This window comes from Coptis chinensis, chromosome 4, assembly GCF_015680905.1.
Source record: "Coptis chinensis isolate HL-2020 chromosome 4, ASM1568090v1, whole genome shotgun sequence".
In the NCBI taxonomy this organism is placed as follows: Eukaryota; Viridiplantae; Streptophyta; class Magnoliopsida; order Ranunculales; family Ranunculaceae; genus Coptis; species Coptis chinensis.
In genome coordinates this window covers 8508412-8521685 of record NC_141459.1, presented here as the reverse complement: position 1 = coordinate 8521685, position 13274 = coordinate 8508412, and the positions used below count along the sequence as shown (strand labels likewise).

Genomic DNA, 13274 nt, shown 5'->3' with positions numbered 1-13274 from the left:
GTATATTGTTAGGAAATACCATAGGAGTCGTCAAGGTCCTGGGAGTGCTAGCGTTTATAGTTGCGCTGAAGTGCGGCGAGTCTGGGATTCAGTTCTACTTGTGAATCAGCCCGACACTGTCGTGAATTCTTTAAACTCGTATCACTCCACATTTCTTTAGCTAGTATATATAATTGCAAGAAGAGGGATAAAAGAAATAAATTATTGTAGGAACTAAAAGGGTGTGTTTAATTTGTGGTAACTAACAAAGAAAAATAAAATATGGGTCAAACGCTAAATTTTGTGGGAACTTTCAGACCTCAATGGTTAAAATTTTGTGGAAGGTTTTATTTGTAGGGGTGAGAGTAGAGCTCTCATAGGCAAGAATTCCCCCTAGGATTAACTAACCAAGAAGATTTAGCCGACTAATTCCCACTAATCAAACACACCAAGATTTTGCAAACGACAATATAATTCATCTCCTGAATCAATAAGAAGGTAATAAACAGAAATATTGACCAATACCAATTAAAATTTGATTTATATGGATGGAAAAACAGTTGGCAACTTGGCACCAAATCCCTGAGGGTTGCATACTATTACAAAGCAAGAAAAGCTTACTTAGCTCTTGCTAGTGACAGGTGAATCTGAACTTTGGGCAAAATAAAATCTATTAACCCCTGCCTCGAAAGCTGCAAGGCTTACCCCATCATCATCCACCAAAATGCTTGTTACCCCCATTTCTGAAACCTGCAACACACACTTGCATTCAGTCAAAATGGACAACTATACTATTCCTCTAAAACATTAATGAAATGAAATTATTTGCTTCCGTTTATATTTATTAATATATTTCATTGAAATTGATTTAGGGTGTTTGGGGGGGTTGTTGTTTGAGGATGGTTTCAACTCAATAAGAAGATTTTAAGAACCATAACAATAAAGAATTTGAAATTGATTTTTTAAATAAATTGCAAGAGTCTGTACCGCTTCAATGTTCCTCTCCTCATCATCGAAAAAGAGCATAGAGTTAAAGGGCACCCCAGTTCTTCTATGGATTATCTGGAAATGCTCTCTCTTGTAGGACCAACAAGGAAAGATCTCCTGCAAGAAACAACAACACTATTATCAACATCTCAACAAGGGAAGTATACACACAGTTGAAAAAGGAAAACAGGAAATGATAACATTGGTATATAACTGAAAGCAAACCAAAACAACTCTCACTGGAAGCTACTGAATGCAGTTGAAGACTACCAGTCATTGGAAGTGTTAAACTTAATGCAGATGGCTTTGTACAAGAAGGTACGTGGGGATATGGGAGACTGATCAGAGATGCAGCAGGAGATGTTTTAATGGCCTATATTGGGTCATCAGAGCATCAATCAGTCATGGTTCAGGAACTCAAAGGGATACAAGCGGGCTTGTTAGGATGCATTATTTTGAAGACTATGCATGTGGAAATAGAGTCTGACTCTACGAGGTCGATCATGGCAATCAAGGACATAGAAAAGCCTCCTTGGTATTGTGTCAATATAGTAGCAAGCATCAGACATTTGGCAATGAGCTTTACTAGTATAAGTTTTAAGCATGTTTTTAGGGAGTCAAGTAGGTGTGCAGATCATTTAGCATCTCTGCCTACTTGTAAAGAGTCCTGCAAGGCTGTATTTTATTTATACCTCCTCTAAAAACAACTGCAGTCATGTTGAGAAGGATAAAGTAGGACATATTATTTTGAAATATTTACAGTTAGGGGACTGCGAAACAATATCTTTACGATCCACAGGCACACTTAAATTTAGATTTGAGGCTTTGATCACACAGCTCATAACAAAGAATTAGAAAGTAAGGGAAGCTCAGGTCCAAAAGATACTACTATAAAGATGTCAAATTTCCTCCCCTTGTCATATAAGTATTCTATCAGTTTAGTATGACATGATGCGTGCAATTGATAACCAGACCAGTGAGTTCTGGATCTGTAGATATAAATATGAAATAGATATTATTTCCAAAATAAGTACCACATAAGAATAGAAATTAAACCAGAGCCAGAAAGGTGTTCTACTTTCAAACAAAAAGAAGTTTGTGATGTACAACTGCCTATAAGAAAGACACGGAAAACAGTTCAACACTTCCTGTATATAATAACAATAAGATAATATAAAAGCCAAAACAAATAGACAGACAGAGAAGCCTACAGCATTCTAAGGTTGGCTCACCTCGGCAACAAGTATGGACTGAATGCCCAATTTGTCAAGAAATGCCTTTGCTATATCAGGAGCAGATGATCTAGAAGCAATTGCAACATCAACTCCCTTGTCTTTGAGTGCATATATAATGCCCATAGCATGTGGATAAAGAGATGGCATTTCATTTTCAGAACGGTCTTCACTGCGAATGACAAAACTATATTAGTTTTAAATGAAAATTTTATCACAGAATTCATATGAAAAATTGAGTTGGAATGGAAGATCTGTACAAGGAAAATTTTAAGAAAAACTATTCTGGTCACCAGAATCCGTCCAAAATATAATTAGTAAGTATGTTTTGAAAAAATTAATTACTTAAGCAAAAGAAATGATGCCTGTATTATTTTGGTAAACAGGCAAACTGGAAATTGAATAGAGTAAGCAAAAAGACAGTAGTAAAATGGCAGAAGGAAAAAGTTCCACCTATCAGCTGGAAATAAATTCAGCATCCGCTGGACAAGAACTTGCAGCAAACACTAGCAATATACTTAAAGCATGCATTCAAGTTGAAGTTGTTCTAGGGGATCTGGGCAGAAGGAATAGAGGCACCTAGCTAAAGGTAGCTTGTCTCACAGGCAGGGGAGCTAGTCCCATAACTGCGGGAAGTGCGAGTTCTAGTTCTTTACAAGACTAATATGTGTGCAAGTAGAGTCCTAGTACAGTTATACTCTCTATTCATTATATTGGGAAGATGGTTTCAATATATGCCCGTAGAAGATTTTAAACTACATTGAACTAATTGTCAATAAGTCAGATTAATATTGAGACGATTCAAAGATCAAATTTTTTTCTTTCTAATATATAAACAGGTATGTGTACAAGATAAGATTCCAGTTTGTTTTTGTTTTCCCTGAATGGAATGCGAAGGGAATAAAGAATCAGTCATCAGAAACATGAGAAAGTATTAATGGTGAGAGAGATATACCAGAAGTAGGGCCAGAGAGTGTAATCGAGATCGAAGACAACCAAGCGAGGCAAGATTTTGAATTCACTTAGAATCTGCAAAGCCTCCTCTTTCACCTTCTCGTCTCCCATTATTCTTTCTCTCCTCTCGTTTCTATTTCCACCTCCACTTTTATACTCCATTCAAAAATTCAAATACCATCCACAAATTGCCGCGAAATACGCTTTCTTTTGAAAAACGAGATTTATGGTCTGTCTGTCTCTCACTAAATTCTCTTGCGTTACTGTGTCAGCTGTCATTAAGCAGATGGTCAGGGAGGCAATGGGTGTTATTTTCCAAGATCAGACTATAGATATCCATGTATGACAATCCTTATCCACTGCACCTGACCTTGCTTCCTTGTGCCGAATTGGTGAAAGAATGACAATGTTTGTTCGGGATGATACACTTTGATTATTGAAAGTTTGAAACTATAATCTGTAACGGGCACAACAGGGTAAATGGTATCACTGAGGTGAGGATGGAAGGAAAGACCTAACAAAAGTCTATTTCTGGATAATCTTATATGTGAAGTAACAGATAGAAGAAGAGTAGGAACAGAAGAAAGAATACATATCTTTGTATAAACAACAAAGTAGTATAAAAGTCATAATACAACAATTCATATCATGTGTCAATTAGATTCAATGATCAGCATCACTAGAAATAGCTTTCCACATCAGCTAACTAAGTAACAATTGTTTCAGAATAAGAATCAAAGACGTGTTGGAACCATAATCTGTGACACCTCTCCAGTCTCTGACGAAAAGGGTGACAAGTTCAAATACAAGGAAGAAAGCAGAACTATTTCCTCTTGCTACTGACGGATGATCCTGAACCTTGAGCAAAATTTGTTAGCCCCTGCCTGAAAGCTCCAAGGTTAACCCCATTTCCAACCAAAATGCTGGTTACTCCCATTTTTGAAACCTGCAAATGACACTTGCGTTTCAGCACAATCAGAAAACCAAGTAAAACTTTGAATAAGCTGCAGGAATTTGTACCGGATCAATATTCCTATCCTCATCGTCAAAAAAGAGCATAGAAGTATAAGGCACTCCAGTTCTTCTATGGATTCTCTCGAAATGTTCTGTCTTATGGGTCCAACTAGAAAAGATCTCCTGTAACAACAAAAGAACCGTTGACAGTAATGAGGGGAAGTAAAAAACATAAATTCAGATCCAAAAGATACTACAAACAGTGTTTTATCGGAAAATCCTATAAACAAGTCATCCTCCTAGTTATGAAATGAGGCCTGCATTCTAAAACCAGGACCAGTGATCTCTCAATCAGTAGATATAATATGATACCCTCCTTCTGTTTAATTAGGGCATCTCCAATCGGGGTTGTAAACCGTAAAGAGTGTAACGTTTACACTTAAAGTGTACAAAATCTCTTTCCAATGGGGGTGATATGCCGTAGAAAAAGACTATTAGTTGATAGAGGAGGCGGGGAATTCTCCATCTCGCTATTAGTTGATAAATAGCTCGGGGTAACACTTTAACCAACGTCTGAACAAAAAAAATAAAATGGGACGTCACTTTAAGTCACGTCATTTTCTAATTCTAAAGTCATAATTTGTAATTAAAGAGAGACGTCCGAGTTTAAAATCCAATTTTTTTTTACACTTCTCCATTGGGGAGTATAGAGTGTGGATATTTATAAACTATATAATAGTATGCAATTAGAGTTGTAAAATCCTAATGGCACCTACCTGGAGCCTGCTCCATGTGGAGGTATAATTTTACAAACCCCCATTAGAGATGCCCTTAGCCATGTAAGAAGAAAAATAAATTTTCTAGTACTGATTCATCACCTGGGCAACAAACATGGAGTGGATTCCCAACTTGTTAAGAAATGTGTTGGCAATATCAGGAGTTGGTGACCTGGAAGCAATTGCAACATCGATTCCTTTGTCCTTGAGTGCAAATAATATGCCCTTGGCTTGTGGATAAAGAGTTGGCATTTCACGTTTCGAGCGGCATTCACTGATATTTTACAAGGTGCAAAATTGAGTTTTAATTAAAAAAGACAAGAACATAAAAGAAAAGAGAGATATGGTAACCAACCAGTAGAAAGGCCAGAGAGTGTAATCGAGATCGAATACAACTAAGCGAGGTAAGATTTCGAACACGTTCATTATCTGTAATGCTTCGTCTTTCACCTTCTCGTCTCCCATTTTCTAGATTTCGTCCACTAGAAACAAATTATATGGATTCCCCACACCCGATATCAGACCACCAGACGACGGTATCAAACCCACATTTCACTACTGGGTTGGCTGTTGTATGGGCTTAAAGATAGCACCTCAAATTACAAAAAGCCTTTCCAATGGGATTGCTATACGACTATACGAGTCGACAGATGGGCAGATTTTGTACTGTTTGTGCCCCATAATTTTTCATTTAAGTGTACATATACTAATGAACGGACGATAAAAATTGTGCCGTCTGTATCAACTTAATACTTTGAATCAAAACTGGCATTGAAATGACTTTCGGCACTAAATATACTAGAGGTGGTATAACCGTATAAGTGCTAAAACATTGATGTGTCACCTAGTTAGCAGGCTATGTTGAAACCCCCATTGGACTTGCTCGATCTACGTAAGTTTTATAAATTAGGCATGAACTTTTATAAGAGGGTCTCTTTTTTTTTTTGTTTGGTAAAAAGGTCTTATAAGATGTCTTATCAAACCGAATTGTTTTTCATCTTAATATTAATAAGCACCTATAAAATAAGAAAAATTAAATAAACAACTTCTTATATATCGTTTTTTTTTAATATATAAACACTAGCTATCATCTTGTTCATTACACAATTTATCAATTCCTTCTTGTTCACACTGAACTATCTGCTGCATCAAAGTTACGTTTTTGTCATCAACAGTTGCAGTATTTACTGAGATTTAACCTTACACATAATGGATGTGTTGGGGTTTTATTTTTTGGCTTGGGGTATCCTTTAAGCATAGTTCGTGATTCCGAACGAAACTACAGAATTCCGACGGATATTTCGGTTTTTCAGAAAACCGAAACGGTATCGAAACGATATATAACGGTATGTACCGGTTGGTAATTTTGTAAATAAATGAGAAATAAAATTAAAATGACAAAAAAACTACAAAAAAAGATAAAAATAACAAACAAAATATTCTCTTCTCACAGTCCCCTCCTCTTCTCTTTCACGCACCCAACTCTTCTTCTCTTTCAAAGCCACTGAGTCCGACGAGATCTAAATTGTTCCGATGAGAAGAAGATCAACAGATCAAGATCAAGATGAACTAAGATAAAGATGAACTAATTTTTTTTCATTTGTTTTTTTAATCATTTGTTTTTTGAACTTTTTTTTAAAGATGAATCAATGATTTGGAATTGGACTGCTTTTTTATTTGTTTTCATGAACAGATCAGGTGGAGTTTCCCTTAACTTCCGGCCACAAATAATTTTCCAGTGATATTTGCCACCTTGTAAATTCCGATACATGAGGTGGAATTCCGAGCGGAATTTCGGTTTTTGAGATAGTCGGAATTCCGGCGATTTCGAAATCCCGAACTATGCCTTTAAGGGCATATTGTAGAAATATGAAAAAGAGGCATTCAAATATTTGCATCCGCAGACTTTATAGAAGAGATTGCGTCTCTAGATTGACTAAAAATAGTTTGTAGTCTTTTGACATAACACGTACAAAAACATGGTTAAAAAACATGTCTCTAGATTGACTAAAAATAGTTTGTAGTCTTTTGACATAACACGTACAAAAACATGGTTAAAAAACATGGATATACCGTACATTAAATCATCACCTAAACTTATATTTTATAATAAATTCAAAATTCAAAAGTAATGTACTCGTGAAATTCAAATGAACTATCTAGATTCATCCTTTCATGATATCGACATTGAGAACAACAGTCGTCTAGTTATTACTCAATTAAATATTCTTATTCATTTCATAATTAATAGAACAACATTTTCCATTTCCTATGAAATTAGGATATTTAAATTACCTTTCTTACTTATCATAAAAATAGAATTTTACTCTTTCTTTTTATGATCGAGAGGTAGATTATCTCTTCCTTAATATGGCACATAGAATTATGTTTTTCCATTTCTAACTTGCTATCGTTTCTTCTAGTCATGCAAGGCTTAGAACTAACATGGCGTTAGATGAGATTGGATGCCTTATTGAGTTCAAAAAAGGCATCCAAATAAACAAGCTGACGTCAAATGTCATATGAGATTTGTGAAAACACGTAGATTACTTATCTAACGAGAACTGAATGAAAGAGTACAGAGTCCAACTCTTATCAAGTATTTTCCTGATTTGTTGGAGTGTACAGATATATTAATAGTCCCCCTCAAGGTGGAGCGTTCAAGGACTGAACGCACAGCTTGCCAATCAAATTGTCAAATTGATCTCTGCCCAATGGTTTTGTAAAAACGTCTGCGAGCTAAGCACTGGAAGAAATAAATTGAGGAGCTAAAAGCTTGGATTGAATCTTCTCTCTAATGAAGTGACAATCAAGTTCTATGTGTTTAGTGCGCTCGTGAAAAATAGGGTTGTTGGCAATATGCAGTGCAGCTTTGTTATCACAGAACATACTGATGGGAGATGGATGAGAAATTCCAAAATCACGTAACAAGTATTGTAACCACTGTAATTCACAAGTGAGAGTTGCCATAGCCCTATACTCAACTTCGGCAAAAGAACGGGATATTGTGACTTGTTTCTTAGTTTTCCATGAAACAATATTAGATCCCAAAAAAGTACAATAACCAGTGGTTGATCGTCTAGTATCTGGGCATCCTGCCCAATCAGAGTCACAGTAACCACGTAATTGAAGTTTGCTAGAAGAGGATAAAAATAACCCTTTATCAAGAGAGCCTTTCAAATAGCGAATCACTCGGTGAGCTGCATCAAGATGCGTAGTGCGAGGGATTGCATAAACTGGCTTAGAATGTTAACTGAATAATTAATATCTGGGCGTGTCACCGTTAGATAAATAAGGCGGCCCACTAAGCGACGATATGTAGTCGGGTCAGGAAGTAATGTACCACTCTCTTTAGATAATCTGAGTTTCTGCTCCATAGGAAAATCAGCAACCCGTCCACCAAGAAAATCTGTATCTTTGAGAATGTCTAAAATATATTTCCTTTGAGAGATGAAAATGCCCTTGTGTGAGTGAGCTACCTCAATGCGAAGGAAATATTTAAATTTCCCCAAGTCTTTGATGTAAAACTTTGCTTCGAGAAATTGTTTGAATTGTTTAATAGCATATTCATCATTGCCAGTGATAATAATATCATCCACATAGACGAGAAGAAAAATCGAAGAACTGCCTTTATGATAAATGAAAAGAGAATAATCAGACTTGGATTGAGAAAAGCCTGCAGCAAGTAGTGTAGAAGAGAACTTGGCAAACCATTGGCGAGAAGCTTGTTTCAAACCATAAATTGATTTGTTGAGCTTACAAACACGAGTGTCCCCCTTTCGAGCAAAACCGGGTGGAAGTGTCATATAAACCTCTTCATGTAGATCACCTTGTAGAAAAGCATTGTTAACATCAAGTTGGTGTAGAGACCAACGTTTAACAAATACCGCAATAGATAGTAAAACACTAACGGTGACCAATTTTGGCAATGGTGCGAAAGTATCATGGTAATCTAGCCCATGAATCGAGTAAAGCCCTTAGCAACTAATCGTGCTTTAGGACGCTCAAAGTACCGTCGGATCGATACTTGTTTCGAAAACCCATTTGCAAGGGATTGCTGCCCGTTTGTTGGGAGGGAGATATAAGTGTCCATGTGTTGTTCTTTTCCAGGGCTTCAATTTCCTTTGTCATAGCATCCTTCCATTGAGGTATTTTAACAGCTTGGGAATATGATTTTGGTTCATCTGTAGAACAAATAGTGGAAAGAAACGACTTGTGTGCAGTGGAAAAATTAACATTAGAAGTATATTGGTTAAGAGGATATGGTGTACCTTTCAACTTGGAGTTAGATGAAGAAGGGGAACATTCATGACTAGCTGTAGAGCATATGTAGTGCTTAACCAAATAAGGAGGAGGGCGCCGAATTCTTTCTGTCTTATCAGGAGGTGGTGTACTGGTAGATGGAGAAGTTTGTGTGGAATTAGATGGTATAGTTGTTGGTTGAGCAGCCAAGGATGAACTGGTATTGGAAGTTTCATGTGATGTGTATTTTGTGAAGGAGGTGTGGGGCAGGATTCATTGAGTAAAGGAATTGTGATTCCATAATTACTTGGGAGGGAACGTGGAATATCCGTTGGACTATCATCATATGAAGGATTGTCATCTAAGGATAATGGTAAAACAGGAGAGGATTGTATTGGTGATATGGGTATGTCACGAAAGGGGAAAATACCTTCATGAAAAGTAACATGGCGAGAAGTAGATATAGCATTAGTTGTAATATCAAAAACGCGATAACCTTTTTGTGCATGTGGATAGCCAAGAAACACCCCAGGTTTAGCCCTCTGATCAAATTTATGTTGAATGTTATTATTGTGCATAAAACATAAGCTGCCAAAAACTCGTAAGCGAGAATAATCAGGTTTTGAACCAAACAAAATTTCTTGTGGGGATTTGTGTGATAAAAGAGGAGTTGGCACTTTGTTAATGATGTATGTGGCTGTGAGAACGCATTCACCCCAGAATTTTAAAGGTAAATGTGCCTGAAATCGAAGAGCTCTAGCTACTTCAAGAAGATGATGGTGTTTCCGTTCTACAACCCCGTTTTGTTGGGGAGTTCCAACGCAACTTCGTTGGTGAATGACACCATTGTCTAATTTTTTTTTTTGCATATCTTTAGATAAAAATTCAGTTCCATTATCGGAACGTACACTTTGTATTGTTGGAAAAATTTCAGCACCGTTGTTAGAAAAAATACGATGTATGTGATGCTGAAATTGAGTGTGAACCATGGAAAAAAAATATTGCAAAACTTGTTTTGTGTCAGATTTAAAATGCATGAGATAGAGCCAAGTGCAACGGCTAAAATCATCTACAATGGTTAAAAAATAACGAGAACCATTTAATGAAGGTTGAGAAAAGGGGCCCCATATATCGCAATGAATCAAAGCAAAAGGTCTAGTAGTATTAATTGAACTCAAAGGAAAAGATAAACGAGCTTGTTTTGCTTGAGGGCAAATATTACAAGTTTTATTTTCAGAACAAGAAATAAATGGAACCTTGTTAACTAGATGATGGAGAGTGCGATAAGAAACATGGCCAAGGCGCCAATGCCATAAATCAATGGTAGGTGGTTTGATGACGCCATTACTTGAAAGCTTTTGAAAATAATACAACCCTTCATGAATGTTACCCTTCCCAATCGTCCTCTTCGTTGATTGGTCCTGAAAAACACATTCGTGAGGAAAAAATGTTAATACACAATCATTTGATTTGGTAAGTTGGCTGATTGATAAAAGGTTAAACTTGAAAGATGAAATAAATAAAACATTTTCAAGTTTAATGAATTGGGACAACTGTACAGTACCAACATGAGTTACAAATGCATTTGAGCCATCAGGAAGACCAACGGAAAAAGGATGTGGACATGGTTTGTAAGAGGAAAAAAGTGATAAACTATAACACATGTGATTAGAGGCTCCTGTATCAATAATCCACACTGAATTGGTGGGAACGGTAAGGGCAATACCTGCTAGATTTGCATTGAAATCAGCACTACCTAAAGAAAGCATGACAAGTAATTTGTTATACTGTTCCTTAGTGACGCTAGGAATTGTGACCATTTCTTGTTCTTTGTTCTTTGTTGCGTTCTGGTGTACATCAGATTTCTTTGGAGGATAGCCATGGAGCTTGAAACAACGATCTATAGTGTGGTTATCTCTTCCACAATGATCGCAATGAAAACGTGGTTTTTGATTGCCACGATTGAAATGGTTTCCACGATACGCGGGCTTTGCGCAAGTCGCGTTTTTATACGGAATAGGAGATGAAAAAGAATGTATCTCTTGCTGTTTTTCTTCTTGACGAACAAGAGAGTAAATCTTGGTAATGGTAGGAAAGGGCTCCATGAGAAGTATTTGGCTGCGAAGTGGTTTGTACCTATCATGGATACCTTGAAGAAATTTCATTGCTCGATCGTCAAGGATTTGAACTGCAAGAAGCTTGCCATAACCACAAGTACATGGCTGGATTATAGCGAGAGAATCAAGTTCATTCCACAAGGACTTGAGCTTGGTAAAATAAGCAGAGATAGATAGGTCATCTTGCTTTGTGTCTTTAATATATTCCTTGAGTTGAAAGACTAATGGAGCATTTGATTGAGAGTAGCGTTCCACAAGGTCCTTCCAGATTTCTCTTGCAGATTCAGAGTATGCAATGCTTCCACGAATTTCAGGATTCACAGAATTGAGTATCCAGCAGGAAACAAGGTCATTACATCTTTGCCATTGAAGAATTTCAACAAAGATCAGTTGGTTTGTCAATCGTACCATTAACAAAACCAAATTTGTTCTTCGCTCGTAAGGCCATAGTTATGGCACGAATCCATGTGTTGTAATTGTCACCTGATAAAGAAGGAGCAACCAACACAGTGGATGGATTGTCTGAGTGATGCACAAAAAAAGGACCATTTGAGGAAACCTGAGTTGCATTAGACTCTGGTGTTCCAGGAGTTGGTGGTACATCCATTGAACAAAGTAAATATGGAGGAAGCTAGAAAAAAAAAGTGTTTTAACTTGAATAAAATTGTTGCTCCGATACCATGTGAAAACACGTAGGTTAAGTTCCTCAAAGATATATTTCCTTTATTGATTTAGAGGTATTTAAATAGGAATAGGAGATTACAACTGATTTGAGAGATTCTCTCTACTTATCTAACTATCTCTACTTATCTAACGAGAACTGAATGAAAGAGTACAGAGTCCAACTCTTATCAAGTATTTTCCTAATTTGTTGGAGTGTACAGATATATTAATAAGATTGGATGCCTTATGTGGGTTGTCTTGGGTGCCTTTCTTGAACTTTGAACTGAAAGTGTTAGACTCGTGGGATAACAAAGTCCATCTCCGGCCTGTTTGTCATAGCCACTAGCATTGACATTTACCATGCATATTTGCATTGAGAAGAGGCCTCTCAATGTACAAGTCAAAAGCAGGATCCCCATCAATCTCATTAAGCATTTGGAGAATGTTTTCTGAAGGTGGAGCTATATATGATAGATCTCCCCCCAAATCTTTCCATTATGGTAGTTCTCCATAAGTAGGGCAGGGAATCGGGTCAGGTAGACCCGAATCCGACCCAACCCGATTATCGAATATATCGGGTTTGGGTTGATTTTTGTATCCATTTATGTATTCGGGTTGGATTTGGATTCGGGTATGTCGGGTTCGGGTTAGGTTCGGATATAATTTTTGGGATTTTTTTGAATTTTTAGTGTTATCCGATCGGGTTAGTCGGATTCGCTCGGGTTCGGGTTGGATTTGGATATTAAATTTCGGATATAATCGGGTTCGGGTTCAGATTCGAATTCGGATATAGCCATATCCGACCCGAACCCGACCCGATCCCTGCCCTACCCACAAGGCAGGAAATTTCGATGTTGGGATATATATTGTGTATCCCAAAAACCGATATATATCAAAAATATAAGAGATATATATCTTTTTTGGTGAATGGTCAGAATATCAAATTATATCGATATATATCAGCAAATATCAGTGAAATATAACGATATATATTGGAAATATCGGTTAAATAGTAAAAAGAGTCAAACAATATACATCGGATATATTGCTGATATATAAAATATATATTGGAAAAGGCAATGTATATCGGCAAAAAAAAACTTCAATATTCGGTAGAGATATATATCGAATTTTTCCATATTGTGTACCCAAAAACCGAAATATATCAGCAATATTTCCTGCCTCTCCCCAACTGATCGATTTGAAGTCATCCTATGTTCCTCTCAATAAATACCAATAAACTTGTACATGCGGGTAATATCCATACTCATAACATCCTGAGTTGTGGTATATCTCCATTGTTGTAGGCATTATCCATAACCAATCATCAAGATTCATCACAAAACCATTTAGGTAGATTCACACCCCCA

General features: G+C 36.8%; 2 protein-coding genes across 2 annotated transcripts; both read right to left on the bottom strand.

Moving 5' to 3' along the window:
- Positions 1-493: 493 nt before the first annotated feature.
- On the bottom strand, positions 494-3590 carry LOC147501668 (uncharacterized). Its single transcript, XM_086606691.1, has 4 exons — positions 3154-3590; positions 2199-2370; positions 967-1083; positions 494-729 (listed from the first exon to the last, which is right to left on the bottom strand). The coding sequence occupies exons 1-4, from the start codon at positions 3312-3314 to the stop codon at positions 601-603; spliced, it is 579 nt and encodes a 192-aa protein (XP_086462817.1). The 5' UTR covers positions 3315-3590; the 3' UTR covers positions 494-600.
- A 141-nt stretch (positions 3591-3731) lies between these two features.
- Positions 3732-5447, bottom strand: LOC147501667 (uncharacterized). Its single transcript, XM_086606692.1, has 4 exons — positions 5238-5447; positions 4985-5156; positions 4173-4289; positions 3732-4098 (listed from the first exon to the last, which is right to left on the bottom strand). The coding sequence occupies exons 1-4, from the start codon at positions 5345-5347 to the stop codon at positions 3976-3978; spliced, it is 522 nt and encodes a 173-aa protein (XP_086462818.1). The 5' UTR covers positions 5348-5447; the 3' UTR covers positions 3732-3975.
- Positions 5448-13274: the final 7827 nt, after the last annotated feature.